This window comes from Gopherus evgoodei, chromosome 3 (genome assembly GCF_007399415.2).
Source record: "Gopherus evgoodei ecotype Sinaloan lineage chromosome 3, rGopEvg1_v1.p, whole genome shotgun sequence".
Taxonomy (NCBI): domain Eukaryota; kingdom Metazoa; phylum Chordata; order Testudines; family Testudinidae; genus Gopherus; species Gopherus evgoodei.
Window position 1 is genome coordinate 104,209,994 of NC_044324.1, and position 21,831 is coordinate 104,231,824.

Genomic DNA, 21,831 nt, shown 5'->3' on the forward strand with positions numbered 1-21,831 from the left:
AAAAGGAGTGTAACTGTACTATAAAACCAAAAGAAACAGCCAGATAAAAAAGAAAAACAAAATTCTGACACTGCAACCAGGACTTGATTCTACAAAGATATATGCATGTGTTTAATTTTATAAATGTCAGTAATCTGAATGGATTCAAAGAGATTTGCATTTTTGAGGCCTAACATGGGATTGTTGTTTTTTTGTGTGTATTCCTATACAAAAAAAAAAAAAAGCAGCATTTGAGTTGTCAGAGTGCAAATCATCATCTAAAAATATCTTAGCAGAAAACTGTTTAAATTCATCAAAACCAGACAATTTGAATTTTACTAAACTTTCCAGATACATCAAAAATCACTTTTAGGTTGAGAACAAGCTAGAATCATTCTCCACAAAGGGTCAATTGTTTCCCAAGCTGTTGCGGGTGTTTGAATTAAAGGATTTACAATTATAGGGTCACAGGGGCTGTTGTAATTTACCATAGCTGAGCCCCCTTTTCCCATCCCATGCACACTGCCAAACATGTTCTCCTGGATTTCTCTTCTAAACTTTCCTGCAACAATGTCGTTTTTAATAATCCAAAACTGCCGACGTGTTTTATTTTTTGTAAGTATCTCGAATGCATTTAGAAGAGGGATGGTTCCTGTAGGAACTAGACACTAATGAGCGTCAATATGAATCGAAATCAACAATAGCTACTAATTCCACTGCAGTTTGGCTCTTTGCACACAAAAGGGTGGGAAGGAATAGATGGTTTGGGGGAAAGGGAGGGCAGGGGGCGTTTCTCAGCTGCCGGAATATAAATATTCAATTGCAAGAGGCCGGCTGGTGGTCCAAGGAGGGGTAGGGAAGCAGGTGTAGGGTGGGACTGGGGGGAAGGGCTGGAGCGATCTAGAGGCTGCTCTGTGGGTTTTTGTCTTTATCCTGCGGACAGAAAGCAGGGGAAAGGGCTGTGCTGGGTAACAACAACGTGAGTGAGAGAGGGGCTGATCTGAGCTGGAGTCACCGGCGGCAGCCGCCTAGAGAGCCCTGATTGACGCAAACCTGCCAGCAGCCGCGCACTGAATACAAGGCAGAGCCACAGCCACAGCCACCGACTTGCTCCAGAACAACACAAAGGCGGCGGCGCGGAGCCAGCGCTCTCTGCAAGGAGAGCAGCAGCAGCGCCCCGGCCAGACACCAGCAGGGCTGCAGACAGCACGCGCCTCGGGGAATATGAGCCCGCTGCTTCCCCTGGGCACGTCCTGGGCTCCGGGCTTGGCCACTCTGCCTCTTCTCCCAGCTGCCTAGCTCCGGGCTCGCCACCAAGAGGAGCTCCTGTTGCTGATGGATGCCGGGAGGTGCCGCATTGCCTAGGTTTTTCTTTGCCTTGCGAGCTGTCTTTCCAGCCCTTTCTTTTTGCTGCTAAGTACTGTGCGTTTTGCAAAGCGATTGAATTCAGCTGTCCGGGAGACGGAGGAAGATGGGCTGGAGACCAGTCCTTCCAAGGCGGAGTGCAGTGTGTGGGAAGACCTGGCTGAGATAAAAAAAAAAAAATAGAGGGCGGTGGGGAAAATACAACAACCAGCACCAGATCCTGCTGGTACCATCTGAGATCACTGTGAATGTAGGTGGGGAGAAGGAAAAAACCCACCCCAAGCCGCAGGCTGGTTTGTCTTCTGGAGGCCTTGTCTGTGCTCAAGAGGATCTTTAAATATATAACAGCAAGAGAACGACATGTAGCTTTTTCCTTTCCTTTCTTTTTCAATCAAAGAAATATGCCTCTTAACCGTGGCAAACGTTGGTCTTAAGTAAATGGTCCTTCTTTTGGAAAGCAACCTCTACCGGGAACTCTCAGTTTGAGGAACCACATTTATTTATTTATTTATTTATTATTCTTCCTCTAGTGACTGCAGCATCAGGGGTGAGATCACTGTTTGCATGGGGGAGGGATACAAACCTCCTCCCAAATCCAAAGGTAGTTCCTTCGTCCTGCTTTTGGACTCGCTCTCGGTGATCATGTGGCTCTTAAAAAACCACTACAGCGACAGCTTTTCATTACCCTGATAAAATGCCTACTTAACCAAGGGGGAAAACTTGGGTCTTCTGGGGGAAAGAACCCTCCCCCTTCCCTGGAAACTCTGCTGGGGATCCACTTTATTCATTATTATTACTAGCTGTTGCTGGGCTTCTTTCCATAGTGACTTGCAGCAATAGGGTGTTCGTTTGTGGCGTGTTGTTGTTGTTGTTGTTATACTGGCTTTTCTCTCTATAGTGACTGCAGCATCAGGCTATTGGGGTTCTGGGGGAAAGGTTATTTGGGGGGTAGAAGACGGGTATCGTAAGGGACAGGAGCAGCAGGGTGCTGGGGATAGGGGATATATTCTACAAGGAAGAGGAGCAGCAGGTCGTGGGGAGATTTGGGGAAGGGGTACATGCTCTAAGGGTGAGGAACAACTGCATCAGGCTTTTTGGGGTTGTGTGGGGGTGCATACAGTAAGGGAGAGGAGCACAGTTAGCAGCGACAGAGGAGGGAGCAGCATTATGACTCATTTGCAGGCAGGTCTGTCCCCAGAGACGCTGGAGAAAGCCCGGCTGGAGCTGAATGAGAACCCGGATACACTGCACCAGGACATCCAAGAGGTGCGGGACATGGTGATCACTCGCCCGGACATTGGCTTTCTCCGCACAGATGATGCCTTCATTCTGCGTTTCTTGAGAGCCAGGAAATTTCAGCACTTTGAGGCATTTCGTCTGCTGGCCCAGTACTTTGAGTACCGGCAGCAGAACCTGGACATGTTCAAGAGCTTCAAGGCCACTGACCCCGGCATCAAGCAGGCGCTGAAGGATGGTTTCCCTGGCGGGCTGGCCAACCTTGACCACTATGGAAGGAAGATCTTGGTCCTGTTCGCTGCCAACTGGGACCAGAGCAGGTAAATACTGAGTCCAGACTCTAATACATGCCCCTTCCCATCTCGCTGAGACCCACCCACTCACTCATTAACCCACCCACCACTATTGGATTGCATGTCTTATGGTCCTAAATGCTCATGCTTCAGAGTTTGTCGGCCACCTGTCCGGGTCAGGAAGGGACTCTTCCTCCCAGTGTATTCTGGGTTTTTTTGGGGTGGTGGTGGTGGTGGTGGTGGTATCACCTTCCTCTGAAGCATCAGGAGTGGCCACAGCTAGAGATGAGACTTTGGACAGGGCGGACCAGGGCAGTGAGGTGGCCCATGTGCTCAGGGTCTAACTGATCACCATATGTGGAATCTGGAAGGAATTTCCCCTCAGGTCAGATTAGTAGTGACGTTGGCGGGCTTTCACCTTCTTCTGCAGTATGTGGGTGCAGATTATTTGCCAGGATCATCTGGGTGTATCTTTCTTAATCATTTCCCTACCATTGCAGGGGCTTGGGCACTGGTGCACCTAAGTCCTTCCTGTGGCACAGAACTGTCTTGTCTCCTTTGGGCTGTAAAACTTTTGGTCTGATTTCAGTTGTTGAATTTAGTATGTAGATGCTGGGTGTTGTTGGTGGCCTATGATATACAGAAGGCTGAGATGATCTGGTGGTCCCTTCTGGCCTTAAACTCTATGATTGAACCTTCCCCCCACCACTGATGAAATCCAGTAGGTTACAGGATGATGGAGAAGGCAAAAGGACACACCCTGCTTTATACACAGTGGGACTGGACTGCCAATTTTATTCTGCCCTTCTTGGGAAAGCTCTGTCCATTGCTCTGTATATTCAGGGTGGGGGAATAGAGACTCCCTTTTCCCTTATTGATGGATTGGGCAAAGGGCACACTCCTTGATTTACATTCCTCTGCCTCTTCCCTGAAGTTGCATTTAAAAGAGGCAAAACAGATAATTTGTCCAACTGACCTGACAAATATTTATTACATCTTGTCTCAGCTCATTTTGCTTAAGCACACAATACATCTCAAGCAATGAAAGAGAGGGCAGCTTGGTAGTGCTCATTTGCATATCAGTAATACCCACAATGCTCTTCCAACTCAGGGCTGATTCCCATTTCTGAAGAGGAACTGGAAAGTCTGGGTGCACATGAAGTTCAGGCTCTGAGTACTTTTCTTCAGCCAGAGAAGGCAAGATTAGTTACTAGCCATCTAATTATGCATGTGTCAGATTGATGTTAAACACCTCTTCCCGTCACCTCTCCTACTCTGCATCACAGGTGACAGTCTCCTTGGTGAAATTATCAGTGCGGCGGGAGGGGTCTTTATACACCTTTTTTTTTTTTTGCAGCAAGATTTCAAAACTGATTGAGGTTACAAGGGCCCTAAAGCTGAATGTCGTCCGTTCTGGAGTTGTCATAAACAGATAGCTAAGGGTTAATGTCTCTTTCACCTGGAAAGAAGTAATCTGAACCATCTGACCAGAGGACCAATCAGGAAACAGGATTTTTTTCAACTCTGGGTGGAGGGAAGTTTGTGTCTGAGTTCTTTGTCTTCTGCCTGTATGCTCTCTCGGATGAGAAGTTTTTCTATTTCCTGCTTTCTAATCTTCTGTTTCCCAGTTGTGAGTACCAAAGATCAGATAGGGATTTATATGTTCTTTTGTATTTACATGTCTATAATTGCTGAAGTGCTTTGAATTGTATTCTTTTTGAATAAGGCTGTTTATTCATATTTCTTTTAAGCAATTGACCCTGTATCTGTCACCTTAATACAGAGAGACCATTTGTATGTATTTTTCTTTCTTTTTCTATAAAGCTTTCTTTTAAGACCTGTTGGAGTTTTTCGTTAGTGGGGAACTTCAGGGAATTGGGTCTGCAGCTCACCAGGGAATTGGTGGGAGAAAGAAGTCAGGGGGAGGTCTGTGTGTGTTAGATTTACTAGCCTGATTTTGCATTCCCTCTGGGTGAAGAGGAAAGTGCTTTTGTTTCCAGAACTGAAATTACAGAGGGTGAACTCCCTCTGCTTAGATTCACGGAGGTTGCTTCTGTGTATCTCTCAGGAGCACCTGGAGGGGGGAAGGGAAAAGTTTTATTTCCCTTTGTTGTGAGACTCAAGGGTTTGGGTCTTGGGGTCCCCAGGGAAGGGTTTCGGGGGGACCAGAGTGCCCCAAAACACTCTAATTTTTTGGGTGGTGGCAGCAATACCAGGTCCAAGCTGGTAACTAAGCTTGGAGGTTTTTCATGCTAACCCCCATATTTTGGACGCTAAGGTCCAAATCTGGGACTAGGTTATGACATGGTGGCAGCGTTTATGGGAAAGATAGAATCCAGAAGCCAGTAGGAATATTATATTTTTCTTTTCTCTGCTAGGGGCTTTTTAGCAGAGAGAAACAGTTTGGTTTTAAAAGGGAACCAGAGAGAATTTTTTTTCTGCTCTCTCTGGCAGTTTTTGGCTTGCATATTTTATGACAGGAGTGAAGATGGCTTAGTGAGCTCATACAAGTGCTGGGTATTATTATCAAGGCCGGGTATGTGAGCAATAGGCAACATGTTCTGTGGAGAAAACATTGGTTGCATCACTGGGAATGCTGTACGTAATTTCCTTCTGTTAATGAGGGGTTGGGGGCTCACCTATAGCCTTCAAATTACAGGCAGTTTAAACATTGTTTAACTTTCAATACAGATCTAATTATGGATCCGTTAGGTGTGAACTAGTTACGACCCACTCCTGCAAACTATACTCATGTGAGTAATCTCATTAAAATCACTAAGGTTACCCAAGAGAGGAAGTACTATTGATGTGTGCAAGGGTGGCAGGATTTGGCATTGCCATTAAAAAAAAAATTACATCATTATACTGCCTTACCCTGTAAAGACAAACTCAAGCCTTTTCTTAAATAAATAAGCTGGTAATGTCCTAAAAGAGAGATCAAAATGCAGGAATAACTGCAAGGATGTGACAAGTTAGACATCTTGTTAAAATTGTCCTTCTGCTATGATGAAATTCTCTCACAAATCCAGTCTGGCCTGTCTCAAGTATGATCAATTTTCTTCTTTGTTGGTAAAATAAGTCTTATGTGGAAGTATGCAGAGCACTAGGTCTTAGTCAAAGTACAAAAAATAGCACATGTTAATCACATGTTTTAAATGTTGCAAGAGTGGGCTTCATTCACCTGTATTAATAGTGAGATGTGTTCTTATTTGATTTAAATTAGATGAGATCAGCTGGGAGAATATTAAAAAGACAAAACATAATTACAATTTTATGGAAGTTTAACTGAACACATTATTATTTATATTACAATTGTAGTGTGACTGAGGTACCCCAAATACCTAGGTACCCAAACTGAGATGGGAATTCCACTGTCCTTGCCTCAAAGAGAGAGTTATTTGTCCACAGGGACAACACAGACAAAGGGAGGAGAATAAAGGTACAGAAAGGGAAATTGACTTGCTGAAGGTCACACAAGTCAAGCAAGTCAGTGGCAGATCTGGGAATAAAACTTAGAGCTCCTGACTCCGAGGTGAGTACCCCATCCAAGGGACCACACTGCCTCCCCACGAATGCAGCTGACCTGATATTCAGTTAATGCCTGATAGTGACGGGTGCTGTGCACCCATCACTCATATTGATTAAGCCTTTACTGCTTTAAAGTACACAAACCAATGTGCTTTTTACTTATAACAAAACTCTTCAAAAGCTTCTGTTCAGTCAGTGAATTCTCTGAATACTTTCTTGAGCAAGTTAACAGTGCGCTGCAAGCCAATAAATATAATTAATCATAGGTATACAATTTATTATAGCCAACATATTAACAATTCCAACTAAAAAGTGACAATTGCTTTTTTTTAAATGAATAACAGCTACAGAACAGATGATTTATGTAGCATCAACAGTCTATCATTTATATAGTTCTAATTACCATCAGACCATCAAAGGACTTAGAAATGGGAAAAGGACGAAACAAAAAATTCCTATGAAAAAACAAGCCCATGTGCCAACCAAGACATTACAGTCACTAAATTAAAGCAGGGCATGAAAACTGTACCAGATGCCCTGCAGTCTGAAAGACTAAACCAGAAGCGTATAAAAGATGGAGGAGGTTCTCATACAAGGGCTAAGGGAAATGTCTCAGTGAGCAGTCCAACACCTCTCTCAGCAGATGAGTAGGGAAAAAGTGATGGGGGTCCTACCAGAGGCTGTGCCTGGATCGTACATGAGGGCTCAATCTTTCATATTAACTTTGCTTTGGAGGTATATGACTACATTTGGATAGTAGGTGTATAATTTATCTTTCTTATGCCTCCAACTGGTTGCTGGAAGGGAGATTCTCTTCCGCTCTCCCTCCCCCCACCCATACATAGCCTTTTGACTGTTGGGGACAAGAATCTCTATTACCTTATCCCTTCCAATCAATTTTCTGGCTATTGAAATGGGTGAGGGCTTATTTATTTTATTTTTTGGATCCTCCACCTCCCCTACCCTCTTCGGGTTTGGTGGGATATCTTCCCAGATAACTATCACTAATGTTTGCTTCAACTACCACCCAGAGCTTTCCCAAGAAGGGCAGAATAAAATTGGCATGGTTCCTGTCAGTTTCATAGCTGTCTGCAGGTTTCTGAATATCAGCAGTGAAATTGACCAGACTTGATAATTTTATTCTGCTGTTGCATGGGGAATCTATAAGCAGAGTCAAAGGCACCAGAGCTGTCTGTTGCAGACTTAGGAACAAGACACTGCTCTGTTTCACATTCAAAAGGTTGATTTCACAACTATAGGGGTTAGAAACTTTTTTTAAATGATAGCTTAAATTTTGCAAACACTAATGGCTCATCCAACTTTGCAACTACCTAGTCACTACAGATGAGTTGGAGAGTGGATTTTTCAAGCCATTAATTGAACAAAATGTAAAAATAATGATATATTTGTATACCAATAAATAGTAACACTACTTGGATATTAAGGTCACTCTGTGTGAAATAATATTCTTTCAAATATGAATTATAATTAATGAAAACACTATAATAGAAATTTGTTACTTCAGTTATTAATGGCAAATCCAAAAGATCAAAACTGTAAGATCTTTGGGCAAATGCTATACTTCCCTATGTTTTGTACAATATCTAACACAATAGGCTTTTTTATCCTGATTGAGGCTTGTGGGTGCTAACACAATAGACATAGACCAAAAGATTTTTATCTTTAGCTGATTTTTATGAGCTCTCCTCTTTTGTCAGTACCCACACCTGTACCTGGATTGTCAAGAGTCAAGGAGATCTGAGGCATCTCTTGTAGTTGCGTTGTCTTGCCAAAACCTTCTAAAAATGCTAACCAAGAATGGTAGATTAGATTCTGGATGCTAGAGACTGCCAGAATGAAGTAATTTTTTTTTTTGAGCAGTGACTGTACAACAGCTTCTTTAACAGAAGCCTTCACCAGCTAAGATACTTCTAGTGTCTTAGGAAGCTACACTGACCTAAACTCAGGCGGAGACCCAGCTACCACTTTGCATCCACAGAAGCAGACTGAACCCCCACAAAATTTCCTCATAATGGTAGGGACTCATGTCAGCCGTAGAACTAATATGACTGTCTACTATTCAAAACAAATGGGAATTAGCCAATGCAAGATTTAACAGATGCTTGGTAAAGGCAAAGGAACTCTACTTTGCTTCCAACATAACTGTGGCATGAGATGTTAAAAACATCTGTCATAGCTGATTTGATTTGGCAGGAGACTTCTGCCACCAGTGATCTAGCGGTCTTCTATCTAGCTTCAGTTGTTGTATGAGGATGAAGCCAGGGCATACGATGCTTGCTCCTCTTCCTCCTCCTCTCCATCCCATGTCCTCATCCCCGGCTTCTTGCAAAAAAATGCCATATGCACCTAATTCTAAGCAAGGATTCACAGCTGAGAATCCCAAGCTAAGAGAGCCTTCCTTCCAGCCTAAATTTAGGTGCTGACTTCTGTGAAGGGGTGGGGCTTAGGACACACTTCTTTCCTCAGCATCTCCCATTGACTAGTTTAGGCAAGGAGCTGCCTAGCTTGCTGGCTATTTTGAATCACATTCTTAGGCACCTGTCTCTCCCCATTCATTGTATAGTAAGCCTGGGTACCTAACTCTGGCCTTGTGTATCCCAATGATTTCCTAGGTGCCTAGAAATTGGACATTGTGATGCTTTTTGTGAACCTGGCCCACAGTATTCATTCAGTACATGATCACCTGTTTCCAGCTTTGTTACTGATATGTTTTTCTAGACTAAAAATATTGTATAAACAGTTGTATAAAATCATGGTTGTATAAATAGGAGGCATTAAATACAGTTCATAGTAAATTCTAGAATATATAAAAGAATTAGTTACACATAACTAGCTACAATATGTCGTGTGAGAGGCTATATGAAAAAGTGTGACTGAAGCCAGCCACTAATAAAACAGGATTTATTTCTCCAGCAGTGGGGTGCAGGTCAGCTCTACATTATGGCAAATCAGACACAATCCACTTTGCTCACCTTAAACCACTGTAGCAATCGTTTGAAAACTGAGATTAGAGGAAAATAAAGCACCCAGTGTCCCCTCAGTAAACTAACACCCTAAAAGTTCAAAGTCCTGGAGGTCAAAATGACTTAAACTGCTGGAGTCTTTGGGTCTTGCTGTGAAGAATGGGCACATGCTACTTAGCACACACACTGAGCTGGCCAATGGCTGTAACTTATGCAGATAGATGGAATAAAATGATGGCTTCTTCCTTTCACACTGTACAATGGCAGTAGTTAAAAATCAGCAACTGCAACAAATCTCATCTCATTCTGGTTATATGTTGTGCTAGTGCTTGCGGTTAATGCTACTTTTCATGTTTGCTTTGTGACATTTCTCTAGTTAAACTGAAAGTTATCCGAACACTACACATGGATCTCAGCAGTACAACCCAGGGGGCAGGATGGGCACCTAGTGAGGCTTTTATAAATCCAAGGAAATCAAATAAATTGTATATAAAAAAATTGTAAAATTGGGTGTCTGCAGAACACTAAAATATAAGCCAAGACTCAAAATTCCCATTAGTTAGCTTTCCTTTTGCATCTCTTTATGTAACACTTTTGATGTCAAATTTTTATATAAATAGAGCTTAATCAATTTAGACTAGTGCACCTGTTTTTGAACAATGCTTGACCAGTGGGGCACCAAAGTCAGGGTTTTTTTCCTAGGATCTGGGTAGGAGGAAACATTGATTGGGAAATGACAAGAAAAGGAGAGAGTAGGCAAGCAGTAGGGAGGGAAGGGAGAAAGAAGAGAGAATCAAGAAAGAACAGGAGGGGTCAGGAAAAAGACACAATAAGAGAAAAACATAAAACAGGAATGGGGTGGGGCTATAAGGAATGAACGTTTGTGTGTGTATTTATCAATCTGCAATGAAAAGAGGAGACTGAAGAAAGATTGGAATAAGGAGAGAGGCTAAAAAGAGGGTAAATGAAATTGGAGAGAGAGAAGGTCAAACGAAATGTAATCCCATGAGAAACACATTTTAGGTTAGCAATACTTAAACAGGTCATTTTGAAGGCCTCTATCGCAGGAACTGCTTGATTGAATGGCCTCAGAGGTGCACCACAAACTCTGCCCCGGCCCCTGAACTGGCATAACAGTTTTCAAGCTGTTCAAATTTAGAGAGGATTCAAAATTCTTTTTTTAAACAGAAACTATGTTGCAATCTTAACTATGCAGCTACTAATGGTTACTCCATAATACATCTACTAGTGCTGCCCAGGTTAATTATTCAACAAATATTGCCATTATGGATTGAAGAATTTATGGAATAAGAAGTATTTGACTAGCTATTGAGGAGGTTGAAAACTGAAAACAATTAAAAAAATAAGTTATTCATTCAGTGATTTGACTAACAACAACAAAATAGTTATCCAGCTCTACCTTCTGTTACATTTCCTAGTAAATCCCTGGAAAATGTTCCACAACACTAGGAAATATGTAAAGGCAGAATGTTGTTGCATGGGACTTGGATTAGTTTGTTGGCCTGCTGAGTATGTAACTGCATGATTATAGATTAGCCTGGTAGCCAGTTTTTTTTTTTTTTTTAAATTGCATGTCTCAGTGGCAAGTAATTTTCTACCAACTATACTCTCACAGACTTAAAGTTCAGATGAGAATGGAGGCATGTGTTATAGTTGATTGTATAGCAGGACAAGACTGTCGCAAGCCTGTGAAGGGACTTCAGTTTATATAGGTCTCACATATTAGGTAGAGTGGACAAGAGATGAGTCTTTATGCAAGTAACTCTGTGCTATGTAACAACTGTAATATAGCTCCTTTATTCGTATTTCATTTTCTGCTTTGACTTTAATACACAACTTGCAATTTGCAACACCTAAGATTTCCTCTTATCATGTTGGGTTTAGATTTCTGGGTAGCCTCAACATTTTCTCAAAGGTACTATAGAATGTGAGTAAGGGTTTCAGAATCTAGCCCTGTAGAATCACAACTCCTTCAACACTATGGGTGAAATCCTGGCTCCATTAAAGTCAATGGGAATTTTGTCATTGACTTCAGCAGGGTCAGGATTTCACTCTCTACGTTATGATAGCTTAAGGGTCTGATCCAGCAGACAATATATATGTGGCATTCTGGATCTCCGACAGACTTGCTTTGTAATGGATTAATGTATTCAGAAGAAATGTTGCCTGTCCCCTCAAATGAAAACAAAAGATCTCTGCAAACCCAGCTCCGCCCACTGGGGACTTGGGCAGCATCTTGGTGTTTAATGTAAATGAGCTCCCCACATTCAGGTGGGATTCTGTAAACCAAAGGGATGCCTACCATTTTAAGGATGGCATAATCCCAATACATGGCCCCAGTGGAGGAGAGAGAGGCCTTAGCCATCTTTAAATACCTTATGTACTACAGCTAGTCAGATAATGTTTTTGGTGAACATTTTTATGGACTATTTTCTCTCTTTCATCAAAATTTTGACTTTTCTCATCATCTCTAATACAAGTTAGTGTGCCTGTGGAAGAGTATGCTTGTGTCTCTTCCATTTCCCACCACTGGAAAAGAGTGCAGGGCACTCTGTCAAAGTAATGGAGCTCACATGCTCCCAAACAAGACAGCTGCAGCTGCTTTTACAGTAGAAAAAAAGTGGGTGTGTTTTTTAATGCTCGTGTTACCAACAGTGCAATATAGACTGTACTGGGTGTTTTCAAGACCACTGTGTGTCCTGCACTCTCTTCCAGTGGTGGGGTTAGGAGAGGACTACATAGGAGGATTCATGATGTCTCAGATTAACATATGCATATATATTTCTATCTGTCTGTCTATCTGAAACACAGGATTTGATGACATCGTGGTAAAAACTTGGTGCTTGGTCTCCTCTGTGGTTTATACTGGATCTGAAGAATGCTCACAGAATTTCCTGTACACACACTTTACGTGGGAGAGACCTCTTTGAGCTGATGAGTCTTTTTTCCCTCCAGTTGAGCTTTGGGATAGAGCTGACAGCTCAAGTTCCTTTTTTAATTTTTAAATGTTTCCTCTTTGACTGGATGTCATATATGACAGTTAGGCTGGTTGGAGTCTATCACACTGCTTCTGGAAAGTGGCCAGTTATGAGTGGCTGTGGAATGCCGAAAGCAGTCGTGCAAAGGGATCTGCTGTAGTCAGCTCCTATGGTCACGCACAGCCCTGCTGACTCCAATAGGACACATAGGGGTGTAACAGTTTGTGTACAGCTGGTCAAAATGGTTTTGACCATTTTGCATCAAAAATAGAATTTCAAAGACTGACTTTTTTTCCATGGAAAATTTCACTTTATGGAAACTTTAAATAAAAATAAAGAAAATTTTTGACAAAAATTGAAAGATTTCATCCTTTTGCTATCTTTCATTTGGAAATTATAAGGCAATTCCACCTTTCCCCTTTTTAAAGTTTTCATTGTAAGTAAAGAAGGAGAAGGTAACAAAGTGAGAGAGAGAGAGAAATTGGCTTTTCCCCCAACTTTCTCTTACTACCATGCCCACTTTTTACGAGCAGGGCAAAAAGGAGGAAAGTTTTAACATATAATAGAGAATGGGATTTATCTTGACAAATCAGTGTGAAAGATTTCAAAATGAATTTTTTTAAAATTAAAAAAAATCATGAAAATTATTGAATGAAATGAAAAATGTTTAATTTCTTTCAATTTTTTTCATGAAACATGCTTACCATTTTCCCCAGTTTGTTTTTTGGTTTGCAAGCAGATCTCTTTGCAGACTTGGGGCCTGTACCAGTAGTGTTCAGCTGGCAGAATAATTACAAGGGAAGAACCTCCTTGGAATAAGGAAGAACCTCTTAGCAACCTACTCTGGAAAATCCACAGCTTTTATAGGCTATACTAGGCTATGGCCAAATTTAGGTAGTGAGACCAGCATGGAATTATAATTTCTATTGCATGTTTATTTATATAGTATCAGAGGGGTAGCCGTGTTAGTCTGGATCTGTAAAAGCAGCAAAGAATCCTGTGGCACCTTATAGACTAACAGATGTTTTGGAGCATGAGCTTTCATGGGTGAATACCCACTTTGTCAGATGAATGTAGTGGAAATTTCCAGGGGCAGGTATATATGTGAGGTTAACCTCATTATCTCTAGCTTGCTTGCATATATATACCTGCCCCTGGAAATTTCCACTACATGCATCTGACGAAGTGGGTATTCACCCACGAAAGCTCATGCTCCAAAATGTCTGTTAGTCTATAAGATGCCACAGGATTCTTTGCTGCTTTATTTATATAGGAATCTTTATGTGTGTTTAAAATACACCATTATGTACTATTTCTATTTTTAGATGCAGCATGCACACATTATGCAATCTCTCTGTACTAAAATTTAATGTGGAATGTAGCAGATGAAAATGATCATCAGATTCTAAATTAAGTATGGAAACTGCCTTGCTAGGGGGTAAAAAGTACTCAGAAGGCAATTAATTAAATCTTAGTAGACTGACATTGCCTTTAACCAGAGATGTTCCAAAGCAGTGGTATGTTTTGTTTTTTTTCATGAAGAAGAGACTCTTTTGTTTTGCGTTGAAAATTCTACAGTGTGCTTCATATATCTGAGAGTAAACAATAAGGAGAGAGAGAGGTGTTGAAATACCCTTTTGTTAGCAGTTGAAGATTGGGGAGTTGTAATCTCTGCCTTTGGAAAGTTATGCCAGGGAACATTGGGTGCATATTTGTAGTGTTGGAGTGTAATAGTCGTCCATGCAGCTATGATCTTAAAACAATAGAAGTTGCACAGATCTTACAGTATATACATTTGATAAATGGGAAAATAATTAGGCAGCTCAGAAGGTTGTTACTTTCTATAGGGAAAATTTACATTTGCTTTTGCAGTTTATATTTTTGCTGCATATATTTGATAGCTAATTTTATCCGAGGATACCTATGTGGTAAATATAAAATCAAAATCCATCCTTTGGATTACATATTTGCTAAATAACATGAAAGAAAATGGTTAGAAGTTTTCTAAATCATGTTTTTGCATGCCCTCGTCATTCTCTTCTGGTTAGCCTAACCCAGTTCACCCTCTATTATTGACAGGTACACACTAGTGGATATTTTGCGTGCCATACTTCTTTCTTTAGAAGCCATGATTGAAGATCCTGAACTTCAAGTGAATGGATTTGTTTTGATTATAGACTGGAGCAACTTCACCTTCAAGCAGGCCTCCAAACTCACACCAAGCATGCTGAGATTAGCCATAGAGGGCCTTCAGGTAAGGTTCCCTTTTTCACTCCTTACTATATTTCCTTGGCTCCAGGTTGAAAACCTGCATATTCAAAACAAACAGAAAAGGCACATTTGTTTAAAGTAGGGACATTTTCACCTTTTGAGATAATTGGGTTGCCTCATCATTTCGGACAGGGCTAATGAACTATGGGCCTGGCCTGGCTCCCTCAACAGGAGTTTTGTCATTGACTTCAATGGCAGTAGAATCACACCCTAGTGCTTGATCCTGCAAGGTGCAGGGCTCTTTGGTTTCACATCTGACTTCACTGGGACTGTGCCCTGGCTTAAAGTTAAGCAAGTGCTTAAGTATTTTCTGAATCAAAATACAAAGTGCTCGGCACATTGGAGGATTGAGACCCTATATATTTACTGTAATTTACAGCTGCTATAGTTGCTGATAATTTTAGAGCATTCTGCTTGGCCCAGAGACATTGTGAAGGACACTACACAACCGCCAGTTGTTTTCTGTGGTCTTTAATAATTGTTAAAATGAAAAACTGTAATCTGTGAAATAATTGCTCACTTGAATGCACGCAGTAATCCTTATGGAAAAATACCTGTAACTTACCCTTGTGGCAGTGTGCTTTGCTTTTATAAGGCCATATATTCCTTTTCTTTGTTTTTTTTTTCTTTTTCTGATTTTAATTATTTAAACATTTTCATTACTTGTATAAAACCAAAGAACCACCTTATCTTTGCATTTTACTCACTTAGATAATGCTAGCTTTGCAGGAATTGTGTAGTGCTGGGTCAAGTTTTGATCTAATTCTTGAAATGCCTTAACCAGTGCTCAGTCTACTACCACATAGGTGAAAGGTTAGAACTAACAGACTGTGATCCTGATTCTCCCCTCACTTACTCTGGTGGAGCTCCATGGACTTGACTGGGATTACTCTGGATTTGTATCAGTATAAGTGAGAGGACAAGCAAGCCCCATATGTGGAACAATGAGCTAAAATAAACAGTCTGTGTGTAAGCTGGGCTGTGAGGACAAAGAGCAAAGATGCAGGTTGGGTTGTTATGCTTTGAACAGAAATGGCATAAAGTGGCACAAGGTATTTGAGAGACTAAGATCACTGTATGTGTTTTATTTGTGTGGGGTTTTTCCTCTTGTTTTTGGGAAGTTTGGATTTAGTGTATGATTTTTATTCTGCAGTATCAGTCAGCATTTGACTAAGGGCAGGTCTACACCTAAAACGCTGCAGTGGTGCAGCTGCAGTGCTTCAGTGAAGATGCTACTTCTCCTGTCAGCGTCGTTAATTCACCTCCATGAGAGGCAGTAGCTGTGTTGACAGAAGTCCTCCGGTCAGTAGCGCTGTCTGTAGAGACAGTATAACAACATCGCTCAGGGGTGTGGATTTTTCACACCCCTGAGCAATGTAGTTATTAAGTTGATAGTGTAGACCTGGGCACACTCTCAGCACCTAATTTTTGTGTGTATAATATAGAAATATGTCAAGCACTCAAAAGTTAGGAAGTGCCAGAATGAAGATGGCCCATGCCACTTTAATTCAGGCCCCTTGTGCATATGCATTATGATACAGTTTTTCATTACATGATCATATACTGGTTTTGCACAGGCCCACTGCCTCATTCCTTAAACAGGTGGATGGTGCTCTCTGAATGAGTGACTATTCAATATTCTGTTTTCTCCTCATTCACTGGAACGCCCCATGACTTCATAGAATCATAGACTTTAAGGTCAAAAGGGACCATTATGATCATCTAGTCTGACCTCCTGCACAACACAGGCAACAGAATCTCACCCACCCACTCCTGTATCAAACCCCTATTCTATGGCTGAGCTATTGAAGTCCTCAAATCGTGGTTTAAAGACTTCAAGGTGCAGGGAATCCTCCAGCAAGTGACCCATGCCCCACACTGCAGAGGAAGGCAACCCCCTCCCCCCAAGATTCCTCTGCCAATCTGCTCTGGAGGAAAATTCTTTGACTTATTTACTGCACACTATTCAAACTTAGGGGCTTTTCCATGGCACTTATCACTATAGCATGTGTGCTTCACAAATAATACTGAATTTATCTGCACAAATCTGCACAAAAGGGGAGGGAATGAGAGGCAGGCATCATCCCCATTCTGCAGATGGGAAACAGAGGCAAAGAGAGATTAAAGTCAAAAGTTCTCATTAATTTTTGGGTGCCCAATATAACATGCCTATGGCCTGATTTTTCAGACTTAACATTTTAACATTTAACTGAATTCTGAGATGTTGTAACTTCTGAATGCTTGACTTTGCAAGATTATTAATGTTTTTTAACATTTTGGGGGAGTGAAATTTCCTAGGTTTTAAAAAATCAAACTGAAACCCCCCCAGAAGGTTCATCACATAGCGCTGTAAGGACATCCTTATCGGTCATCAACAAGGTTGGAACTTTTAGATCCACCACATAGCTTCTTCTTTAAACACCTCTTCACTTTCTATCCTTATACTGCCACAAAGTCTAACTGGATTGTTACAGGATGGCTTGTCCTTGGGTTGGAGAGCCTGAGGCTAAGCTAGCCCTGGTTAGCCCCATCTAAGATGAATCAGGTGATTCAAATTTAAAAGGCAGCAGGAAGCAGCAAGGGGGTTGTGTGGTTGGGAGAAGTAGCTGGGATGGCTGGAGGCCTGACAGTAATCTCAGGAAATGATTTGTGTTTGTTTTGGGACTTTTGAGTTCTGTTTTTGACAAAATGTGTTGCCAGCCTGGTGAAGGGTAAATTCAGTGTATTTTGGGCTGAGAAGGGGACTGGAAGGTGACTGAGTGAGTTCTTAAAGGGGCCCTGCTGAAGGGGAAATAGAGGTGGTGGTGGTGGCCAAGGTGCTACATGGATCTAATACTGTGGATTCAAAAAAATACAATTTGGCTTGTAATATAGCACTTTGCTGACTCCTGGCACATGTATGTTATGGTGTTAATTTACTGCCTTCTGTGCACGGCTCTCTTGCCTTATCCGTGCGGTTATGTTGTGGTCATACCAGTTATAGACACAGTTGTACACTTTAATAATTTTCCATGGGCCAGTGAGACCACAAAATTACTGATCTGAATGTCAGGTGCTGCTTATAGCCTATGTAGGCAGTGAGCTTAGAACATGTGGCAATTCAATATCTTTAGTCAGTCAGGAGAAGCCATGCCTTCTCAGTAACAGATTTGGTTTCACTTTCTCACAGTAAGTGGCCTGCTTGACATTTTTATTGATCTATATTTCTATTTGTATGATTTTTCTTTCCTGTTACGGAAAAAAAAAGCGTACTTTGCACAATTGTGACCAGATGACCCAGTGAAATCTAGGAAGTCTGTGTCACAAAAGTAGGCCAGCTTTAGTGTACCAGGGCTCTAACAACAAATGAAGCAGCTATGCTGCCTTTTGGTGGTGATACCCAGGTAGTAAATTGCATTTGTCAGCAACTTTTCACCACCTGACCTACCCTCTGCGCAGCAACTCATTCCTCTAGCCTATTACTAATGACCTTTTACTATTGCTCCAGATTTCTGGGCAGCTTTCAGAGTGCCACCATTCTTTTTAGAGACAAGATGGGCGAGGTAATATTTCTCGTTAGATCAACTTCTGTGAGTGAGAGAGATGATTTCAAGCAACACGGCTCTTTTTCAGGTCTGGGAAAGGTACTCGGTGTCACAGCTAAATACAAGCTCAAACCAATTTAGCATAAGTAGTTGGCACATATTGTAAGGGACTATTTAAGATGAAGTGGCCTGTTAATAACCCTGTTTATAAAATAAAAAGGGGGGGTTAGTGTGTTGCAGATTGTTATAATAAGCCATAAATCCAGTGTTTTTTATAAAGACCATAATTTTTAGTATGTAGCAAAGTTATGAATTTAAGACCCCAGGCTCATCTTTTGACAATGTTGTGTGGGTTTCCTTTGAAGACCAGGTCTTAGTGACCAGAGACTAGAATACACCATCCTAGCCACTGTGGATGTAGAATGAGGTGGGCAAACTTTTTGGCCCAAGGGCCACATTAGGATTGTGCAACGGTATGGCGGGCTGGGTAGGGAATGCTGTGCCTCCCCAAACAGCCTGGTCCCCGCCCCCTATCTTCTCCCTCCCACTTCCTGCCCCCTGACTGCCCCCCTCAAAATCCCCACCCCCTATCCAATCCCCCCTGCTCCTCGTCCCCTGACTGCCCCCTCTCTGACTGCCCGTAACTGTCCCCCGGGATCCCACCCCCTTATCCAACCCTCCCTGCTCCCTGTCCTGACTGCCCTTCCGTCCCCTATTTACATCCCCACCCCCTGACAGGCTCCCTGAGACTCCCACTCCCATCCCTCCCTGATCCCCATCCCCTAACCGCCCCTCCGCTCCTTTACTCAACCCCCCCACTCCCTGTCCCCTTACCAGCAGCAGAAGCACGCAGCTGTGACACCCAGCCAAAGCCAGCTGTGCTCCCCACGCTGCCCAGCGGAAGTGGTAGGCCAGAGTACTGCCCGTGCGGCAGTGTGGCTGCAGGGGAGGGGGAACAGTAGGAGAGGGGCTGGGGACTAGGCTCCCTGGCTGGGAGCTCAGGGGCTGGGCAGGATGGTCCTGTGGGCCAGATGTGGCTCGTGGGCCGTAATTTGCCCACATCTAATGTAGAAGCTCTCTACACAAACATTCCACACAAAGATGTACTGCAAGCTGTCAGGAATAGCATCCCTGATACTATCACAGCAAACCTGGTGGCTGAACTTTGTGACTTTGTCCTCATCCACAGCTATTTCAGATTTGGGGACAATTTATACCTTCAAATCAGCAGGACTGCTATGGATACCCACATGGCCCTACTGTATGCCAACATTTTTATGGCTTCCTCAGCTATTGTCCCCTAACACCCACATAATTATTGGTGCATTCAGTGCACTGGATGAGGGACAATATATGTTGTGATAGGCATGCGTAGGACCCACGAATCTTGAAAGGTGTGTTAATCACTGTAACAGTGGAGATATATCTGCAGGTTTTGCTTCTGTTGTTCTGGCAGGGTCTGGTGCTGCTTTGAGTTAATGTGTCCCAGTCTGTGGGGAGCTTGCTTCTGATGATGGTGATGATCATAATCATCAAAGTAAGTTCAGCAGCAAGCATGTGATGAAATAAACATATTTAAAAGTTTGATAATGTGTTATATAGACAATGCAAGATTTATGATTATCTTAACTTACTTTTAAGTGTTTGGGTTTTGTAAATGATGTCACTCAGCGGCCTTAATGTTTTTGTCAAATGAAGGTTTTGGCTTCTTAATTTCCCAGAATTTTTTAAAACCTTTCACTTTTTTCTCTTAAACTCCCCCAACAAAACCCAAGGAAATAGAATGGAATGTGTCCGATTTGATAAAGGGGTGAGCTGTGTTGACTATGATATTGTTCCACAGGAACAACCCTTATCTTAGTCAAGCACGTGATCAGCATGTTCACTGTGTAGCTACCCCTCACCCCCTTGAGCCCCCACCAAAAAGTGGGTATGCACAGTGCCACCCTACATTCATTCTAAGTGTCAATAAAATAGCTTAGTAAATTAAGAATCGGAGCCAAGGCTAGAACCCACATTAGTTAGCTGCACAGTCAGTGTGTAATCCACAGGGCCCTCCCAGCCAAGCTGTTGAACCTTTCTGATCCTTAATTACAACATCTAAAACTGTAGTAACTAATAACACTTTTCCATCTGTACTTCTCAAAGTACTTGGCAAAGGTGGGTGAACATTGTCACAGCTGGCCTAACGAAGTGCAAGCATTTGAACCAATTTGTAGGAGAGGCAATAAGCTGAGTCTGCAATACCAGCTTGGAGCTGAGTTTCCTAAGTAACTTGTCACAGCTCATCTACTGCCGATTCCTTCATTGCACCACCCAGAAAACCTTCCCCTTAGGCTCTGGTGGCATTTGGAAGATGGGGTGAGGGGAATTGAAGAGGAAGCAGCATTTTATCTGGAGTTTTCTTCTTACTTATGAAAAGTAGTCTTGGCTCATTGAAAGCCAATGAAACTGTTCTGTTGCCGTGGCTCTTCATTAGCTGTATGGCCAGAGAACAGTGTCCATTTTTCAAACAATACCAATATAGGAAACATTTCATACTTCTTGCACTTGAAAACTACCTCTACATTAGCCAATCTTAAGCTCTAACCATGTTTCACTTCTTTGGTTGAACAAATTAAAACAGAGATTGCCTAGGCTGAATAATGGTAGCAAACAAATGGCCCTGATTAGGCCATCAAGTTCCCCTTTCATTGAGGTGGATGGGGTGCTGCTGGTATTGGAAGAAGTCTTTTCGGTTCAGGCTCAAAGCTGGGAAACAAGAGCAGTGGGTGTATTCCTGGCTGTGCCACTGAATTCCCAGGTAACCTCTGCCAATACAACAAAGCACTTTAGCATGAGCTTCTATCCGTCCACTTTTGGCAAAGCATTTAAACATATTAAATGCTGTGTGAATTAGGGTCTTGCTGTCTCACAGAAATCAAAACAATGTTTTAGATCATCCAGTTAACCTTCCTGCCAATACAGAATTATTTCCTGCATTATAATTTCTAGTGTCTTGATTTTAGAAGGCCCACGTAGAGCTGAGGGGAAAAATGGGAAAGTGTCTCCAGAATAGCCAATAGACTAGTGTTTTGGGTACTCACCTGGGATGTGGGAGAACTAGAGTCAAGCTCCTGCTCTTTCTGATTCAAGGACTTTAACCTGGGCCTTTCTTGTCTAAGGTGAGTGGCCTAACCAATGAGCTATTGGCAATTCCGGGGGCTTGCTTTCTCCCTGGCCAGAAATTCCACCTTGGACCTGAGAAACCTACCAAACATCAGTTTTGTTGAAACTGGCACATTCCCATTAAATACTCTGGTTCTGACACATTGACATTTTCCAATGAGAAAATATTTTCATCTGAAAATTCCTGACCAGCTCTCATCCTCAGCAATGGGTCTTCCATGTCCCTTGAGACCATTCCACGACTTAAGACATCTTTTTGTTTCCATTTTTTTCCTGATATTCATCCTAATATTTTCTCTTCCATAACTTCATCCCATTACTTCAACTTATACACCTGAGTATTGCACCACAAGTGATAGGATTCAATGCAGGATTTGCTGGGTGAATTTCTATGGCCTGTGTTATGCAGGGGATTAGAATAGATGATCACCATGGTCCCTTTTGACACTGTCCGTGAATCTGAGAACCACTCTAAATGGTTCTT

The 21,831-nt window shown here is 42.2% G+C and overlaps 1 protein-coding gene across 1 annotated transcript in view; it reads left to right on the forward strand.

Annotated features, from left to right (window-relative positions):
• Positions 1-885: 885 nt before the first annotated feature.
• The window catches only part of CLVS2 (clavesin 2), a 70,098-nt gene continuing 49,152 nt past the window's right edge, over positions 886-21,831 (forward strand). The window contains exons 1-2 of the mRNA XM_030556220.1: positions 886-2,900; positions 14,464-14,638. Of these exons, the coding sequence (XP_030412080.1) occupies positions 2,512-2,900; positions 14,464-14,638 (564 nt within the window). The 5' untranslated portion in view covers positions 886-2,511. The remainder of the gene's footprint in view (positions 2,901-14,463; positions 14,639-21,831) is intronic.